This window comes from Lissotriton helveticus, chromosome 7 (assembly GCF_964261635.1).
Source record: "Lissotriton helveticus chromosome 7, aLisHel1.1, whole genome shotgun sequence".
Lineage (NCBI taxonomy): Eukaryota > Metazoa > Chordata > Amphibia > Caudata > Salamandridae > Lissotriton > Lissotriton helveticus.
In genome coordinates this window covers 1,707,266,251-1,707,285,861 of record NC_136068.1, presented here as the reverse complement: position 1 = coordinate 1,707,285,861, position 19,611 = coordinate 1,707,266,251, and the positions used below count along the sequence as shown (strand labels likewise).

The 19,611-nt window shown below is 45.7% G+C and overlaps 1 protein-coding gene across 1 annotated transcript in view; it reads left to right on the top strand.

Moving 5' to 3' along the window:
- The window catches only part of LOC144770674 (IgGFc-binding protein-like), a 334,107-nt gene extending 314,804 nt beyond the window's left edge, over positions 1-19,303 (top strand). Inside the window, exons 29-30 of the mRNA XM_078655389.1 lie at positions 15,650-15,936; positions 18,492-19,303. Of these exons, the coding sequence (XP_078511515.1) occupies positions 15,650-15,936; positions 18,492-18,501 (297 nt within the window). The 3' untranslated portion in view covers positions 18,502-19,303. The remainder of the gene's footprint in view (positions 1-15,649; positions 15,937-18,491) is intronic.
- Positions 19,304-19,611: the final 308 nt, after the last annotated feature.

Below are 19,611 nucleotides of genomic sequence, written 5' to 3'. Positions count from 1 at the left end.
AGAAGTGGAACTAATACAGAAATGTGTGACACTATATGATTTTATTAGATGTGATTATTCCTGAATCCATGTCGTGTAGCTGTTAAAATGTAAGATGGCATGTGGTTAAAAACGCAGAACGTGGTAGGCCTCAGGGCCAGAGCTAGAAGGTGTTTCTTTTCACGACATAGATTGAACTAATGTTTTGGTCATTGCATTAATGGGCCATGATTTATAGATGTGTTTACTGAATAATAGAATAAGAGTATTAACATGCTTTAATTAATGAAGAAGTTGAATGCTATAATCATTATGAGAAATGCTGTAGGCCTGAAATGTTTTAACATTGATTTACACGTACATGTCTGGGCCGAGAAATGTTGCAAACCTTTTTGGAAGTCTATGAGAGTTGGGTTCTTGGCTGCAGATGTCTGTCTGCAAGAGAAAGGGAGGATCCGATTATAAATAATATGAATAGAGGTCTGTTCAGTAGACGGCCCAGACATGGAGGAGGGTTCTGGAATGTTTAAGGGGTATCAGCGGGCCGGAGAAGAGTCTGAGAAGCAAGGTCAACTCCAACGTATGAGGCCCAATACAAAGCAGCATGGAAAAAGCCAGAAGCTACACCACGTGAGGGGCGTCTCATGAGGGGCGTCTCAAATGTTGTTGACTGTTTTGTATTAGGGACAGCACCCCTGGGTAGAGTTAGAGCAGATACCTGAGGACCCTTTAGAGAGCGGATGGGTAGGCAGAGAGGGGTCATGACTGGAGAACTATAGGTTTTCACCAAGAGACTTAGAGTGAGTGACTTCCCTTGGGGGTCATTCACTGCTGACACCTTTGTTAGGTTGGGATTTGGTTAAGTAGGGATACCATCTAGAGCAGGGTAGGGACAGCCTAACCTGTGTGTTTTCCTCCAACTTAAATGAAGGAGAGATATGCGTCAATGCTGATAGCTTTATTATTCTTAGAACTTGTGTTGGTAATTTCCGTTGCTCGTCTGAGGGCTTTCAGAGAGCACATGTATGTAGTTGGACCTGTGTATCTCGTGAATCTCATTCTGAGATGCCTGTATTTGCAGCTTATCATATCTTTACAATAAACTTTTGAAAGCTAGAAGTTGTTTGTGATCTTTTGGAGCGGGGTCCTTTATTGGGTGAACTAACTTGATAGGAGAGGCACTTTCTTCCTTCAATGACAGGCAACAAAGGTTCAGTCGACCAGATCGGGGTTTAGATCAATAGTGATAAGGTATCGATCAAAATCTCGCCCTTCCAGTTGGTAGCTATAGAGGATGGTTGCCTTCTTGAGGACGGTGACCTAGGCCAGGTTAGCTTACCCCAAGGCCCCTAGAAATCGATGATCGGAAGAACCGCCCGCTGAAGAAGATCCGGATGACGTGAGACAGAAAAAGCAGCAGTATCGGTCGAGAGTGAGTATAAAGGGTCATGCGTGTTAGATTGCGGTGTTTTTGTATTGTATCTATGTTGTAATGTCTGGCGGAGTTGGAATGTCTGTAGAGTGACTGTGGAACAGGTTGTGAGCGCGCGCAACCGGTGGAAATCTTAAGTTCAAGGAGAGCTTAAGTGGTTCGGGTGTATCGGACACCCAGAGTAATTGTCAAATAGTGTGAAGGGGGTCATGAGGTACCATTGATCACCCGAAAGACCGAGATAGGGGGAACGTAAGAGTGAGTGCGTGAGTAACGGACGCTGGTCGGAGGTTACTGTGTGTGTAAGCAACCTATCAGAGAGACGATAGACATTTCGTCAGTTGTGTTGACAATTACATATAGACTGTGGACGTACAGTCGAGGGAAGTGACCGCTTGGTCGGAAGTAGTCATTTTTCGGTGTATGAATGGGACGCATGCATGACCGGGAGACGAGTTGAGAAAGGAGGGGTGCTGCTGCGAAGCGGAGAAAAGTGACGTCAAGAAGTGTCGCGACGCGATTGGCCGACAGGAGAAAGACCGCGCTGTGATAGGCCAGCTAGCAAAGACGTCAGAAAGTGTCGCTCTGTGATTGGCCGACCGGAGAAAGACCGCGCTGCGATAGGCCAAGTTAGCAAAGCCGCGACAGGATTGGTGGATTGTCATCAGGAAGTAAACAGAGTAGCGAGGCTGGATATTGTGCGCATAATTATGAAGTGTTTTAAATGGCTGAGAGCGGTGTTTAAAAAAGAGAAGCGGGGATCGTATGAAGGGGAAGAAGCCCCGCCGGAGGGTACGCCGGCTCGTTACATGGCAGTGAATGTTGGGTTGCATACGATCCTTTGGATATCAGAGTGGAGTAAGATTACTGAAGGAAATGAGGAACTGACGTTCCCGAAGTACGGGACGTTCAGATTAGAGGTGTTACATCGATTAAAATCAGTCATGACCTCAATGAGACCCTTGCCTAGACCGACCCAGTTTGAAGCTCTTGATGCATGGATTAGGGCAGCGCATGAAAAGAATATGAACAGACGACAAGAAAGGGTGAAACGATCGGTAAGGGCAGTGCAGGATGCCAGGTGGGATGCGGATGCTAAAAGATGGAGAGTGCATAACATGGAAGTAAATAAACTGTACCCAGTGTTAGAGGTGCCTGGAAATAAAAGCCCCCTAGAAGAAGATGATGAGAGCGAAACAGAGGACAGCCTGATAAACAGATTATTGACAGACAGGCCACCCCCGTATAATAGAGCAGGGGGAGAGGTCGAGAATAGTGAAAGAGAAAAGGGGGGCAACGCAGGAGAGCATGGACCGCTTCCCAGTTCAGAGTGGGATCCTGAGGCAAAGAAAGAGCTGTCCCAGCCTAGTCAGGTGCAACAGGTAGTCGGGAGGTTTGTGGTACAAAGAGCGCCGGAAACGGAGAGCGCCACATCCTACGCATTACCAGATGCACTACAGGTACCTGTTACCATAGGTCCTATAGTATCGATATATGACCCAGAGAGAGCAAGAGGGGAAGAACGGGTACGGAAGGACAGAGAAAGAGCAGGGACGGCAAGGAGGAACGATACGATCAATTCCCCAAGTCAGATGCCGATACCGAGAGAGTGGAGCACCCCGATGCACACAGCAGGGGATCCAGGAGGGGATCCTGGGGGCCCTAGATGGCCAGCGGATCTGAGGGGATGTGGACGAAAATCCTTTCAAGAGCTAAATGAGTACATGAAGAAGTGGGATGAGGCAGTGGAGGCTCACAAGAGCATCATAGCTGCAGAAGCTGAAAGGGAAAGTCAGGACAGCAGAGCTCGGACTCACTGCGGGGCTGGGGAGAGCAGCCCGGAGTGGGACTGTAGAGAGAGAGATAGTAGGGGAGTCACCCATTGGGCCCGGAGTGGGAATAGAACAGACCTGGAAAACGGGGGCCCCGGGAGTGGAGGGGTGGCGTGCCCAATACTCAGTGAAGGGGAGAGGAGAGCGCAAGAGTACAGAAACAGCTTTAAGTGTCCACACTGTGTGCCCGGCACCAGAGAACAGAATGGGAGTTGTGAGAGGTCGCACCATAGTCCCTGTGATGACGGAAATGAGCGCAGCCCAGGGAATATGGGGAACCAGGAAGGATCGTATCGGATACTGAGCGATACTAGGCAAAGGGAGAGTAGCGACCAGAGGGAAAATAACAGAGAGGCGTACGGTGAAAGGAGAGAAGAAGGAGAGAGTGGGCAGAGCAAGAGTGGGGGTAACAGGCCCGTGTTCCATCACCTTCCAAGATCGGATGGCCGAGCATGGGACCTGGAGAGATGGGAGCAAGGGAGAGCACTCATTAACTCTCCCGAGCCCAAACGTAGAGCTCGGAGTTGGGATGGTAGGGAGACCAGTGAGCCCCCTTCGAAAGACATATTGCGAGCTGAGATAAAAGCTAAGAGACTCGATGTCGCCAGCTTAAGGTCAGACCTGGATGACATGATAGATGGTACCCTGCCTTTAGAAAGAATGGAAATGTATGAGCAGGATGAAATACTGTATATGGCAAAGGACATCACTCGAAAAGCGAGAGCAATCCATGAGAAGTTAGTCGAACTAGCAGGCAAATATATGGTGGACCTGTCAAGAACCAAAGCATTACAGGGTAACCACAGGCTACATTATACAGATCGAGACCTAGATGAGAGGAGAACGATTGGGCTGAAAACGCACATAAGGGAACTGATCACTGGAATAAGGACATGGAGGGCACTAGATAAGTGGGAAGAGAGGTGGTCCAAGAAAGGGACCGTCAGGAGAAGCACGCTTGGGACGACACCAGGAAGGCTGCAGGGAATAGAAGCATACCCTTTGCGTGAAGTCGCCAATGGGAACTATGTGCATGTCCCTTGGAGTAGGGGAGATTTAGCTGCTTTTACCACCTCCTTCCCCAAATTGCGGGAAAACCCAGTGGAGTGGTACAAGCAAGTCGAGAGATTTGTAAAAATCTCAAAGGTTCTATGGATAGATCTGAACACGCTGTTCGACATTGTAGTACCAGGAGATCTGTGGACAGCATGCAAGGTTAGCGCTGAGTGGCCCACAACGGAGCCGGAGAGAGATGCTAAGACAAATGGGCCGTCCGAGATTGTGATGGCAAAATTCGAGAGAGTGATGACTTGGCTGAAAGAGAAAGTGCCAATGCAAGACATAGATTGGGTCAGAATAGACCGAACCAGACAGGAACCCAAAGAGACCGTCCACGAATATTACGAGAGATTGCTGAAGGCGTTTAAACAGTATAGCGGCCTGGATGTAATGGATCCAAAAGACATAGGGCAATTCGTGTCCAAGTTCGTCCTGGGACTGAGACCGGATATTAGTTTAATGATTCAGCAACACTCGATTTGTTGGCAAAGTAAACCCCTAGACGAAATACTGAGGTATGCCAGGTACTGCTGTGATGAGATAGACTCCAAGGCTAAGAAACTAAAAGAAAAGTTGATGGTGGTACAGATGCAGGCAGCAGGAAAGGGGGGACAGCAGCAACAGCAGCAAGGAATAGGTACAGGAGGAAAGAAGCAGTACAGTCAGAACAAGGGCAATGAGGAGAGTTCCACCTTTAGACCCAGATTAGACATAGCTGCCTTGAAGAAAACGACTAGGTGCCACCAGTGTAACGAGGTGGGGCATTGGAAACGCGAGTGTCCTTACAATGTAGAGATAGGAGAACAAGAGATAGAGGAGGAAGAGGTCCAGAGCGCGCCTACAAGAGGGGTGACGCCATACCAGGGAAAGGTGCTCAAAGGGGGGGGGGCTCCTCCCCGAGCCCAGTTCCCGCAACCTCCTCGAGTAGGGACTATGGGTAAGACCTATAGACAGATGCCCCTGTTTGTAGAAGGAGAAGAGTGCTATTATGTGGACCCATTAACCGGACAGAGAGTGGAAAGAGAAGACTGCACCCTCGGGGCAGCCTTGGAGGTGGACCAGAGGGGACCCTATGTCGAAGCAGAAGTAGCAGGGTGCCCCACGACATTTCTGGTGGACACAGGAGCCACTAGATCCACGATCAGATCAGCTGCAGTTCCAGACCTGCCCATGTCTGGAGAGACCATACAAGTGGTGGGGGTCGCAAACAGGAGAATAACCAGCCAATTGACAGAACCAGTACAGGTGAAAATAGGGAAGTACAGCGATGAGCACCAGTTTGTGGTTTGCGATTCAAGTCCTGTGTGTCTGCTAGGCAGAGACCTGTTGTGTAAATTGAATTGTACAATATACTGTACACCTCAGGGAGTGGAGGTATTGACCAATGATGATGACGCAGATTTCAAAGTTGCAAACTCAAGAATATGCGTGGAGCTGTACCCTACTTTGACAGTAGATGAGCTCCCCTGGGACTTGAGAGAGACAGTGGCACCAGAAGTATGGGACTTCACTGGGGAAGAGATTGGATTGGTCAAAGGGGTGGACCCAGTGAAAATTGTAGTGAAACCGCATGCTGAGTTCCCAAGAACACCCCAATATAAATTGACTCCAGAAACGATTGCAGGCATAAAGCCCGTGATCGAGTCCATGATTAAACAGGGAATACTGAAAGAAATCGTGGGTAGTCCATGCAACTCCCCGATTATGGGTCTGCAGAAACCAAATGGGAAATTTCGGATAGTGCAGGACCTTCGAAAAATTAATAACATAGTCGTTTCGTGTTGTCCAGTGGTACCGAATCCATCAGTGATACTGTTTCAGATTCCATTCCAAGCTGAGTGGTTCACTGTGATTGATCTTTGTCAGGCTTTCTTTTCGATCCCTCTGGATGAAGAAAGCCATTTTCTTTTCGCATTTAAGCTGGAAGGTCGCGTCCTAACATGGTGTCGCATTCCTCAGGGGTATACAGAGAGCCCATCGATCTTTAACCAGCTTTTGAAGAAAAATCTTGAAAGTCTAGTGCTGCCCCAGAAGTCAGTTCTGGTCCAGTACATAGACGACCTCCTCGTGGCGTCAGAAACAGAAGAAGCTTGCAGGGAGGACTCCATTGCTTTGTTAAATCACCTAGCTGCCAATGGGCACAAGGTGTCCCCGGGAAAGTTGCAGTACTGCCTGACAGAAGTGCAGTACTTGGGACACAGAATAGAGAAAGGCAAACGAAAGGTGTCACCAGATAGGATAGAGGCGATCATGAAAATGAATGCGCCTAAGACACAGAGAGAGGTCAGGATGTTCCTAGGGATGGTGGGTTATTGCCGACAGTGGATCGCGAACTTTTCACTGAAAGCAAAGCCCTTGCAAAAACTGACGCACAAGGAGGTGAGCGATCCGGTACCATGGGACAAAGACTGTTTGATGGCATTCCTACAGCTGCGAGAGGACCTGTGTCGTGCTCCGGCATTGGGAATGCCTGATTACAATAAACCATTTTTGCTTTACTGTTGTGAGAGAGAAGGTTGCGCATTGTCTGTGTTAGTCCAAATCCATGGGAATGCCCGTAGACCAGTTGCTTATTTCTCGGCTACTTTAGACCCAGTAGCCGCAGCGTTGCCCGGATGTCTCAAATCCGTTGCTGCAACGGGTGTCAGCATTGAGAGATGTGAAAATATCGTCATGGGGCACCCGTTAGAGGTGTGCGTGCCCCATTCTGTTGAACTGTTGATGACCAGGACCAAAACACAGCATCTGACCAACAGCAGGCTCACGCGCTATGAGCAAGTTATTCTTGCTGCAGAGAATGTGACCCTCAGGAGATGCTCTGTTTTGAACCCTGCCACCTTGATGCCACTCCCAAATGATATCGAGGATGATGATGAATGTACAGACCATGACTGCCTCGATGTGACTGAACTATGCACCAAACCCAGACCCGACATCGTAGATGAGCCACTGACCGACCCAGACGAAATTTTCTTTGTCGATGGCTCATGTGTAAGAGACGAAGTTGGGCAGTTGAGAGCAGCTTATGCTGTTTGTACAATTACTGGAGTTGTGGAAGCTGGGTGCCTAGAAGGAGTACACTCCGCTCAGGTAGCCGAGATTATTGCCTTGACACGTGCTTGCTTGGCAAGCAATCAAATTCGAGTCACCATATACACCGACAGCCAATATGGTTATGGGGTGGTTCATGATTACGGGCAGTTATGGTCTCAAAGAGGGTTCATGACCTCTTCAGGCTCTCCCATTCGCAATGGAGAGTTTGTGCGCCTGTTGTTAGAGGCGTTGCAATGCCCAGCAGGTATCGCAGTTGTAAAGTGCACCGCACATACCAGAAATGAGGACTTCGTTTCGAAAGGCAATAGATATGCTGATGAAGTTGCGCGGTATTGCGCAGAACAAGGGTACTCTTTCACAGAGGTGGAAGTGGGTGGAATAAATGTAAGGACTGAATTAGCCATGATATTGGAAACTGTTGATACTTGGGATGAACTGTCAAACATGCAAGAAAATGCTCCTGATTTTGAAAAAGAAACATGGGAAAAGGCAGGATGTGTAATGGGGGAGTCCCATTTTTGGGTCTCAGCAGATGGCAGAGCAGTGTTGCCCAATGAGATGGTGAGCCCAATGGCCAGACACATACATGGTCCCGTACACCTAGGGAGAGACGCTATGCTGAGAGTGTTTAGACAGACTTGGTACAATCCTAAGTTTAGAATAGCAGCAGAAGCAGTGTGCCAGCGTTGTGTGACCTGTCAGCAGCTGAACGTAGGGAAAAGAACACCAGTTGCACTGAGTCACATAGGAAGGTCTGGAGGTCCATTCAATCGAATGCAGATAGATTTCATTGAAATGCCGAGATGCAACCGCCTCCGCTATGTCCTGGTGGTTGTTTGTGTGTTCTCCAGATGGGTTGAGGCATACCCTACACGTAGGTGCGACACCCTCACAGTGGCTAAGTTACTGCTTAGGGAACTTATTCCGCGCTTCGGGGTGCCGGCCTCTTTGGAATCAGATAGGGGAACGCATTTCAACAGCGAGCTTGTGAAGATGATTTGTGCAGCTCTGAATATCGATCAGAAGTTGCATTGTAGTTACCGACCAGAAGCCTCAGGAATTGTGGAGCAGATCAATGGCACGATCAAAGCCCGAATTGCGAAAGTGTGCTCCTCAACGACCCTGAGTTGGCCTGACGCCCTGCCATTGGTCCTCATGAGCCTTCGTAGTACCCCAGACAGAAGAACGGGGTTGTCACCACATGAGGTGTTAATGGGGAGAGCAATGAGGCTGCCATCTGTCCCAACTACTGCACTGTTAAATATCACAGATGATATGATCCTGGACTATTGTAAGGGGCTGTCTGACGCCATTCGTTCTGTGTCCCTTCAGGTGCAGGCTGCCGAGGTTCCATCGTGCCAGGGCCCGTGCCATGACCTGTATCCTGGGGACTGGGTCCTGGTGAAAAAACATGTGAGAAGAAGCTGCTTGGATGTTCGTTGGCGTGGGCCCTTCCAGATCATCTTGATTGCGAATACGGCTGTGAAGGTGGGAGGCCTGCCCAATTGGATCCACGCGTCACATACGCGAAGGGTTCCAGCACCTCGGGAAGAAACAGCTCCTCTCTCGGATAGACGTCCAGCAGAGGACCGAGAAGCCATAGAGGGGGCTAGCCAAGCTGTAGAGGTGCCAGCGGAAGCAGGGAACGAGTCTGACCAAGCTGAGGACGGTCAGTACAACAGCGAAACAGACGACGCTACAGAAGGAGAAAGTAGCTGGGAGTACGAGTCAGACACTGACAGGTCTGACAGAGAGCGAGAGCAGACAAGAAGGAGAAGGAGTAGAAGGGCACGTGGAGAAGCTAATTGGCCGCAAAGAAGGAGCTCTAGCCTGAGGTCAACTCCAGAGGTAACCCTTCCTCCGATATCAGAAGACTCAGACCCGGAAGAAGGTGCTCAGGGCGCTGAAGCACCGGACCGAAGAAGGTCAAGAAGAGTGCGTGTGCCTAACAGAAGATACTCCACACCTGAGTGGACATATCTGGCGACAAATGTCTTTGAAACAGGAGACAGGGAGGATTCGAGCGGTGGTGGTGTCCAGTTCTGAGCCCATCGTCACCGTGGAAATACGACTGTTGGTACCCGGAGTCGAACAAGAAGGGTCACTAACATTCATGCTCCCCAGACCTCCCCGCCTCAGCAAGTTAAAACATATGTTTCTCTCAGAATTGCAATTCCCCGACTTTGGTACAACGATAACAGCCCATGAAGAGCACAATCTTCGTTTGGAAATACTGAACTTTGCTATCGAAGCTGCAGGCACAAACCTGATAGTAGATGCTTAAAGGACTTTGTAAATAAAGCGAGCAGAAAAAAGAAGATTACCTAGCGCCCAGGAAGCAGAGAATATTAGGGAACTTCCCTTGAGTTGATGGAGAAGGGCTAGGGTTGTCTTTATTGAACTGTTAAAGGACTTTTGCGAAGAAGGTTGTCAGCTTCCAGTTGTGTGGATTCTAAAGACAAAAGGATTAAAAAGAGACTGTAAAGGAACGAGAAGAAAGGAACTTTGTGCCAAGATAAGAGAGCTATATTGTCTGACGAAATGGAAGCCGGCACCCAGAACCGCAGAGCTAAATGTATAATAGGTACACTAATAGTAGGAGTGATAATATTAATAGCTTTAGTGGTAACAATTTCTTATGTAAAGGGACATGAGGAAGAGGCGAAGGTAACTGATGTGAAATCTGTAGAAACGCTTACACCCACTGTTGCTGGTGAGAAAAGGGAAAACACTCAAGAGAAAGCGTTATTAGCTGCAGAAGCCCGCAGGTTACACGTAGATGAGTCCCAAGGAGACTTTAGGTCAAATGCTTATGCTAAACTCTTATATGAATACGTGGATGCCATGGAGGTTAAGGACTGTTACGTCTGCATGCAGTTGCCGGCGTCTGTAGATGAAGGCATTAGATATCATCACCTCCCGCTGACATATGGCATTACATGTAGCTTATTGCTTAGTATATTTTATGAGAGAGATAGTTTTGAATACTATTTCTCCAACTATGATTCAGTGTTGCCAGAAGTCCCAAATTATAAGCAGATGAACAAATGGGACTACTGGAAGAGTGAAGACAGATTGGCTAAGTTCTTCATTCCTTGGATTACCTTAGATACTTCACATGCCCGTAGAAATAACCTGACATGCAAGGTGTCAGAAGTCGAGAAGAAGTTCATAGGGCAGGTGGATGATCGTTACAGGAGACAAAAGATTTTGAAAAAATCAGGACAATGGAAAACAGATTGGACCGAGGAAGAGAAGGCACACAAGAGAAAGGGTAGTAGTGGTCCAATAGCTTTAGATAAGACGCAGAGAGGAAAGCTATGTCTTCACCGAGCCAAAACGTATTATGAAAATGTATACGTGGGAGAAGTCAGCTGTGAACATGCTTTCAATATAGAGTACTATACTAAAGATTTCCTGAAGGGAATGCAAGTGATTCCAAATGTGTATTTTGTATGTGGAAGAAATGCCTACGTGAGACTACCTGACAACTGGTATGGATCATGTTACCTAGCAATTGTCTTCCCCAAAATATATCATGCACAAGACTTAGTGATCATCGAGGGCAAGACATCATCGAGGGGAAGGAGAGATATAGGAGATGCAGAAATGGTTGGAGATGTCTTTGGAGCTATGTTCCCTCTTTTGGGAGTAATCCTTAATGATGTTAAAATTAGACGACTGGCAACAGTTGTCGACAGGTTGTCTGCCAGCACTGCTCAGTCCTTAATGTTGGTAGAGGGAGAGATGCAATCGATAAGGGCTATGGTTCTTCAGAACCGTCTTGCGTTAGATGTCCTACTAGCAAAAGAGGGCGGAGTCTGTAAGGCTTTGAAGGTCCAGGAATGTTGTACTTACATTCCAGACAATTCGAAGCCCCTTGAGAAAGTTATTAGGAACATAACTGATATTCACAAGGAGATCGAAGACTTGAGTAGAGAAAATGTCTGGGAAAAGGTGGGCCACGGAATGAGTGAAGTTGGAGGGTGGATCTCCACCTTAGGCAAAAGCTTTGTGTGGTATATACTAAAACCTATCATCATAATATTGATCTGTGGGATCATATTGTGGGGATTGGTGAGGGTATTCAAATGGTACAGAGCAAAAAGGTCAGAAAGGGCCCAAAGAGAGCAGCTGCAGAGATTGGCTGCCATACAAGATAATCAGTACAGGAGTCTGAGGGCTCTGGAAGCGCAGAGACAAGTTATGCCAGCAATAACTGCAGTTTAAATGTTAGTGATGACCCCGAGAGGTCATCAAAGGGGGGAACTGAGAGAGCGCAAACTGACCTAAATGTATGAGTGCATCACACTTACCTGTAGTAAGCACAAATCATGAGGAGAAATGCCATGAGTGCTAGTAGTATCTGCAATTATATTCTGAATGTATAGCTAATGTAGAGATTTAAGTAGAAGTGGAACTAATACAGAAATGTGTGACACTATATGATTTTATTAGATGTGATTATTCCTGAATCCATGTCGTGTAGCTGTTAAAATGTAAGATGGCATGTGGTTAAAAACGCAGAATGTGGTAGGCCTCAGGGCCAGAGCTAGAAGGTGTTTCTTTTCACGACATAGATTGAACTAATGTTTTGGTCATTGCATTAATGGGCCATGATTTATAGATGTGTTTACTGAATAATAGAATAAGAGTATTAACATGCTTTAATTAATGAAGAAGTTGAATGCTATAATCATTATGAGAAATGCTGTAGGCCTGAAATGTTTTAACATTGATTTACACGTACATGTCTGGGCCGAGAAATGTTGCAAACCTTTTTGGAAGTCTATGAGAGTTGGGTTCTTGGCTGCAGATGTCTGTCTGCAAGAGAAAGGGAGGATCCGATTATAAATAATATGAATAGAGGTCTGTTCAGTAGACGGCCCAGACATGGAGGAGGGTTCTGGAATGTTTAAGGGGTATCAGCGGGCCGGAGAAGAGTCTGAGAAGCAAGGTCAACTCCAACGTATGAGGCCCAATACAAAGCAGCATGGAAAAAGCCAGAAGCTACACCACGTGAGGGGCGTCTCATGAGGGGCGTCTCAAATGTTGTTGACTGTTTTGTATTAGGGACAGCACCCCTGGGTAGAGTTAGAGCAGATACCTGAGGACCCTTTAGAGAGCGGATGGGTAGGCAGAGAGGGGTCATGACTGGAGAACTATAGGTTTTCACCAAGAGACTTAGAGTGAGTGACTTCCCTTGGGGGTCATTCACTGCTGACACCTTTGTTAGGTTGGGATTTGGTTAAGTAGGGATACCATCTAGAGCAGGGTAGGGACAGCCTAACCTGTGTGTTTTCCTCCAACTTAAATGAAGGAGAGATATGCGTCAATGCTGATAGCTTTATTATTCTTAGAACTTGTGTTGGTAATTTCCGTTGCTCGTCTGAGGGCTTTCAGAGAGCACATGTATGTAGTTGGACCTGTGTATCTCGTGAATCTCATTCTGAGATGCCTGTATTTGCAGCTTATCATATCTTTACAATAAACTTTTGAAAGCTAGAAGTTGTTTGTGATCTTTTGGAGCGGGGTCCTTTATTGGGTGAACTAACTTGATAGGAGAGGCACTTTCTTCCTTCAATGACAGGCAACAAAGGTTCAGTCGACCAGATCGGGGTTTAGATCAATAGTGATAAGGTATCGATCAAAATCTCGCCCTTCCAGGCTTAGTGGTGTTCATTCTTGGCATAATGGTGGTTATGGCATAAGATTGCCATACTTTGTATATAGAGAGCATCCATTGTTGTAGCTGATGTCATTATGATAGTGCTTCTTTTGATACAATCAAGCAGTAGATTTGTAGAGTGCTTCTGGTTTCCGGTGAGGGTATTTAGGCGTTGACCTATCCTAAGCATGCTGTGCAGCTCCTTTGCATTATCATGGTCACTACTGACATAATGGATGTCCTGGCATTTTATGGGCATATTTTGCATATCAGAAGCATGCTTGGTATTAAAACTGTGCGTTTCTTACATGTTGGTGATTGTTGCTGGTCGTGGCTATATCTAGCAAATAGTATTTTTGGTACATTTTGGCCATCTTTGCCCTAATACTTTCATATTTGACACAATGAGGGTTGTACTATGAATTGTAGCACTTAATTGCCCCCAGCATATGCTGGCTATCCTTCCACAGCGTGGAACTCCTTGGCATAATGGTGGTCATCCCAACCCCATGTTTGGCTGCTTGGAGACATCCTTGGCGTAATGGTGGCCTTTACAACCACTGGTTTGGTTCTGGTAGGAGTATTTGTGGAGACCCCTGGCACATGGTACCAATCCTTGGCTTGTGACTGCTGTCCTACCGATATGGTGGGCTTCTCAACATCTGATGACCTTACTCATGGTGGGTACTCCTCTCATAGATGATGAAGAGGCGATGCTGACAGTATGTAAGCTCACTCTGTCTGCATGCAGCAGCACATGCTGAAATATACAAGCTGATAATTGGGGGACAAAACTGAATTATTTACTGAAATTGGAAGCTGTTTTTTGGGGATAGACAATAACCAGCTTTAATTGGGGGTCTGGAGTGTAATCATTTACCTTATCTAACACCCCTTCCCCATCAGTAAGGTCCCCCACCCCAGCATCCCTCTTCTGTGCTCCATCGTTTTCCAGGTTTATTCCACCCTCCCCTTTGTAATACCCCTCCCATTTACAGATCTTAGTTGATTTGTAGCTAGATTCAACTTATTAGTAAAGTACCTAGATGATTCGATTTGGAAGAAAGATGAATGCACCATCCGAAAAGCTAAGACTGGTGTTTCGGGAAAAGCTAGGTAATTGGTGTCCTTTCTGCCACAGGGAAATGTATTATATCAATGTAAATTCATGATTCATGTAGAACTATTTCATCATTGATGCAAATATGATAACATTATCATCTCTACTACTGTCTCTGTTTGAGGCTGTAAGCTTGGTGCAACCTGAGAGATGTGTCTGCTGGTTGAACCTGTAGGCTGTCTGTCACTTGAGAAATAGCTCTAGTGTCTAAGGCTGAGATCTGCCTAACCCGAGGAATAGCTCTGCTGTCCACGGCATAAGAATGTGAGATCTATGTAACCTTAACTTTTCCAACCACGCATCTTCTAAGCCGGTTCTCAGAGATACCCAATGGCCGAAAGACTACCTGAAATTGCATGATGGAAACATAAAAGCAAATGAAGAAACAAGAGAGAGAGTCTGATTTCGCGTTTAGTGGACATGTTATTTTGTCACAATGAAATCGATATCCCGTCCGCCTGACTACAAGTGCGTTACATGATATGATGGGGCATCCTTTCGCCAAACTCTAGATCAGGCCCATATTCTTGAAAAACGAATGGTCTTGCCAGTTTATGTACTGCAGTTTTTAAACAGCCTGTTAAGCCCATGTTATTTTTGCTGGCTTAAAGGAAGTTGTCAGTAAAATGACTGGGGATGCTACTTTGTTTTCAAGGTAGTGGTGGCCGCTATTTACCAGGGGTGGCGGGGCAGGGTGGGGGAATGGGGAGAGTTGTAAATGAAAAAAAAAACGCACAAAAAACCCCACTGACCTTCAGGCCTGCCACCCAGCCGGCTTCCGCCTCTCGGTCTGCTCACCGCCTCTCGCTCCTGGAAGCAGGAACAGGAATCACCCAGGCTCCTGACTCCCCTAGCCAATCACTATACTGCAATGTAGAACTGTGATTGGTCTGAGCAACGTGGATCGGCGCTCAGGCAGGGAATGGGACCCTGGGGCATGTTTTGCACCCGGGCTGTTATGCAGCCTGAGTGCAGAACTTACAAAGTGCGCATGGCGGTTTGGCCGGCCAGAGAGGGTCAGTCAGTGCGTCATTGCACACCTTGGAGTGGGCAAACCACTCCTCCTCTGCCCTACTCTGGCAGTCCAGCCCCGCCCTGTCCTGCACCAGGAAAGGAAAACTAAAATGATAATAATGCTAGTTATTATCGTTTTAGTTTTCCTTAACTACTGCTCACAGAGCGGTGGGGCGACGCTCCTCCGCCTCAGCGATGGAGCCGCCACTGTTTCAAGGTTGGTTTGGGAGTGGGAAGGTTTGGCATCCCTGCTATCCATTTGGAGTGTCCAGCTTGTAGTTATGTGAGTTGTGAAAGTCCTTTCAAAAGTGCCAATAAAAAAGAAAATTCCAGAGTCAATCTATTTGACTTTAAGTACATCATTTTATTTGCCAATCCTTTTTGGACACACAACCTTGATTTTTAGAAGTCGGGTGCAGCCCATAATGTATAAAAATACCTCTTCATATGTCAGCAGTAATGCCTAACCGTAGCGTGTGCTCTTATTTCAGCTAAATGGACGTCCTCTCCCCGTCCCAATCAGAATAAATGGAGTCATCACTGTGTTTACAAGTGAGCAGCACCTGATCATAGAAGTGAGCGGTAAATTGAAGATTAGCATTGGACCCAATGCAGATGTGAGAGTGCAGGTGTGGGACGTCTATGCTGGGAAGCTCTGCGGGGCCTGCGGTAACTTCAATGATAATTCAGATGATGACCTGCAGCTTTCGGTGGGAGGACAAGCTTCGGATGCATCTCAGATGATCGCTTCCTGGAAGGCACCAGATTTCTCTGCCTGGTAAGTCGGTCTACATTGCCAGCGGTACAAGGAGGGTCTCCTGGAAGCTCTCACTTTCCCTCGTGATGCTTCCTTGCACACTATAGCCTTTGCTTTTGGTTATAATATAGGGGGTTGGGTGCAGATCGATAAGAAAACCCAACTTTTCATTGGCGGATATTACACATTTTCAGTCCACACTAATGGGTTGTTATCCAGTCACATGGTGTCCCATCCATTAAGGGAGGGTCATTCTACAACTGGAATCTGCTCAGATGATGGCCGGCGAATGGCGAGAGGTTATGGAACATAGGCTAGGGGGATTTGCTTGAATTCTGAGAATGTTATAGGTGAAGGGCAACTGAAATCAGTAGTTCTAGTTCTAGTCACCAAAATTGCAAGAATTTAGAAATGCATGGGCATGCTGGGTTTGGGAGCCCTGACCAAGGATGGTTGTTATGTAGAGATAGTCCACCTGCTGCTCGCCCTACCAGTAAAAAAACTATGCTAGACTCACACACCTACTATGGCGCAAAGGTTTGTGCATGGCGCTTGGCAGCAAAATTCTGTGCCGCGTGAGGGAGAGGGGAGGAGAGAGCCATTTCTCTGTTGATATGGTACTCTCCTGCTCTCTCCTTCTCATTGTAGGAGAAATTGATAAATCTGGCCCATAGTAGTCACAGTTTTAGTCAAATCACAATCATGTTAAGTGTTACCGCCGTCTTCTTCTTCTTAGTCTGTTCTTTTAATGCTTGTGGCTATGTCTGCATCATGGCGCCCCATAGTCTCATTGAGGTTGATACTTATCAGACATGGCTATTAAAGCAGTCCGGATCACACTGAGTTTTACATTCTTTATATGTACTTTTGAAGTATGTTGTGACTTATATATATTAATGTGCAATTACCCTGCTGCTTTGATTTTTCTGAAGTTACTCTTCACTTTTAAAATCTCACACCCTAGATTCTCGGTTAGGCACTTTACCTCTTCATCTAAATGCTTGAACCTACATTGTGTTGTAGTGTTGTATCAACTATGGACAACACATGTTTTGCAATCTGGCACGAACCTCAGGCCCAAACAAGTTACAGGTGAAATTCAAATATCACTGATGAACAATCTTGTGATGACCCAGCCCAGGTCTATTGAACTTGTCCATCTCTTGTCGTGCTCCAGGTAGTTTACAGGGACTTCAAACAAATGTTGTCCAATGGAACAGGGAGTTTCATTTTCTGTGCTTGCTGGGGATTTCATGTTACAATTGAGAACATTTCATTTAAACCCAATCCTTACTACACTTTGGCCTTCATTAGAAGTTGTGCATAATGCATTGGGATATTTACAACATAGGACATACCATTATTATAGGGTGAGGTATTTACCACTGAGTTTTCACGCACGATCGACTTTCAACACACCAACCTATGCATGCTTTGCCTTTTTTCCTGTCATTTATTGTAACCCCACCCCACTCCTAATAAATTTCGACAGATTTGAACTTCCGAAATCAACTAGGGAGGAAAATGCAAGGTTGTGATAATTATCACATAACTCTTTATTCTGATCCCTGCTCAAACTCTTTCAGTATTGGATTCACTAGGTGTACTTAACAATTGTATCTATAGCACTTGCTACCCCTGAGGAGGCGTCAAAGCACTTTTTCAGCAATTAGCACGCTACTCCAGAACCCATAAAGGATTAGTGGTGAATTAGTATAGTGAAATATGAAAGTAATATGAGTGGTGGATATGTTAATCAGTTATTGGATTGAGAAGGATAGTGGAGGGATAAAAGAGGGAAAAAGGTTTGCATTTATATAGCGCTGGCTACCCATAATGAGGTGTTCAAGTGCTTTTTCAGCGAGTAGCACGCTACTCTGGAACCTGTAAAGGATTAGTGGTGAAATAGTATAGTGAAATATGAAAGTAATTTGAATGGTGGATTTGTTAGTCAGTTTTTTAGATAGAGAAGGATAGTGGAGGGATAAAAGCGGGAAAAAGGTTTGCATTTATATAGCGCTTGCTAACCCTGATGAGGTGGTGAAGCACTTTTTCGGCGAGTAGCAGGCTACTCCGAACCAATAAAGGATTAGTGGTGAATTAGTTTAGTGAAATATGAAAGTAATTTGAGCGGTGGATATTTTAGTCAGTTATTTGAACTGAGAAGGATAGTAGAGGAATGGAAGAGGGGAAAAAGGCCTACATTTATATAGCGCTTGCTACCCCTAATGAGGTGTTGAAGCGCTTTTTCTGCGAGTAGTACGCTACTTCGGAACTCATTTAGGATTAGTAGTGAATTAGTATAGTGAAATATGAAAGTAATTTGAGTGGTGGATATGTTAGTCAATTATTTGTATTGAGAAAAGATAGTGGAGAGATAGAACAGAGCAAAGGTTTTCATTTATATAGCACTTGCTACACCTGATGAGGTGTTGAAGCACTTTTACGGTGAGTAGCACGCTACTCCAGAACATAAAGTATTAGTGGTGAATTAGCATAGTGAAAAATGAAAGTCATTCGAGTGGCACTATGCAAGTGTGCAACATTTTAATCTATGTTTCTTTTTTATCTTACAGTGCAAAATAAGACTCTATCAACACCTCCTTCCATTCTGCTCGTCTCTTGGTGTAACCCAGTCGTAGAGACATCTTGCCTTCCATGAACTGCATACATTTTACTCAAGCTTCGGCACGTGCCTGATTCACCTAATACAGAATATGTTTTATATTCGCTCTTTTTCTTTGAATATACACAGAACTGTTTCATGCAGAATGGCTGTCCACGGATACTAGCTTCAACTCCCTGCTACCACTGAACCCCATGTTAAGACTCTCACTGCAAGAGTCCAATCCGATGGGACTGGTTGGGACTGGTAACACCAGTAACCACCCCATTGGAATTATAAGACTCATGGGATTGTTTGTTGCTGAAAGTCTTAGAATACTCTGCGTGAATTGGGAAATCACTTGAGGAATCAGTCTCGACATTACAAATTCCCTGGTAAATATTTTTTCCTAAGGGGACCCTCTTTTTCCCATCCTTGGAGGTAACTCAGAGTTGGGGAAATCTGTGGCTTTTTCCAGCCCACTGGTAACAAGGTCCTAACGCTTGTGTTAGGTTTGTCTGACTAAATGCTGATTGTACCAATTACACATTGTAAACCTTTCTACAATCTGAAAAAATTAAATGAGAACAAAATGATTCACGAATACAGTGCAGTGCGAGCACTGCACTAACATGGCATCTGCTGTTTTTATTGCTGCCAGAATTAGAAATAGAAATTTCACAAAAATGTAGGCATTTGAAATAACAGCCCTGTGTATGTTTAAGTTTTAGCGCTCTGCTTTTCTTGATTATGTCAAGGCCCTCGTTTTCATTACAATATTTTATCACAGGGCAGCCTTGTGCCTGCTGCGTTATGTAGACATAAGCTAATGAAACGGTATGATTAATTTGCTAAATAAAGACATTCAAAACTATTTGTGCAGCAAACTTGTTTTTGTTTCCTTCCACTTTGGTGCAAAAAGTCAAAACACTCAATTCCCTTCTGACGAGTTCACATCTACATACCTTAAAGATATATGTATCGAAATCAATACAAACGTACCTGTCAATGGTTTTGCCCTCGATAGTTTGGCTACGATATTAGCGCCATGAAACCGCTTGGTAAAAGTTGCGCTATATAAATGTTTTTAA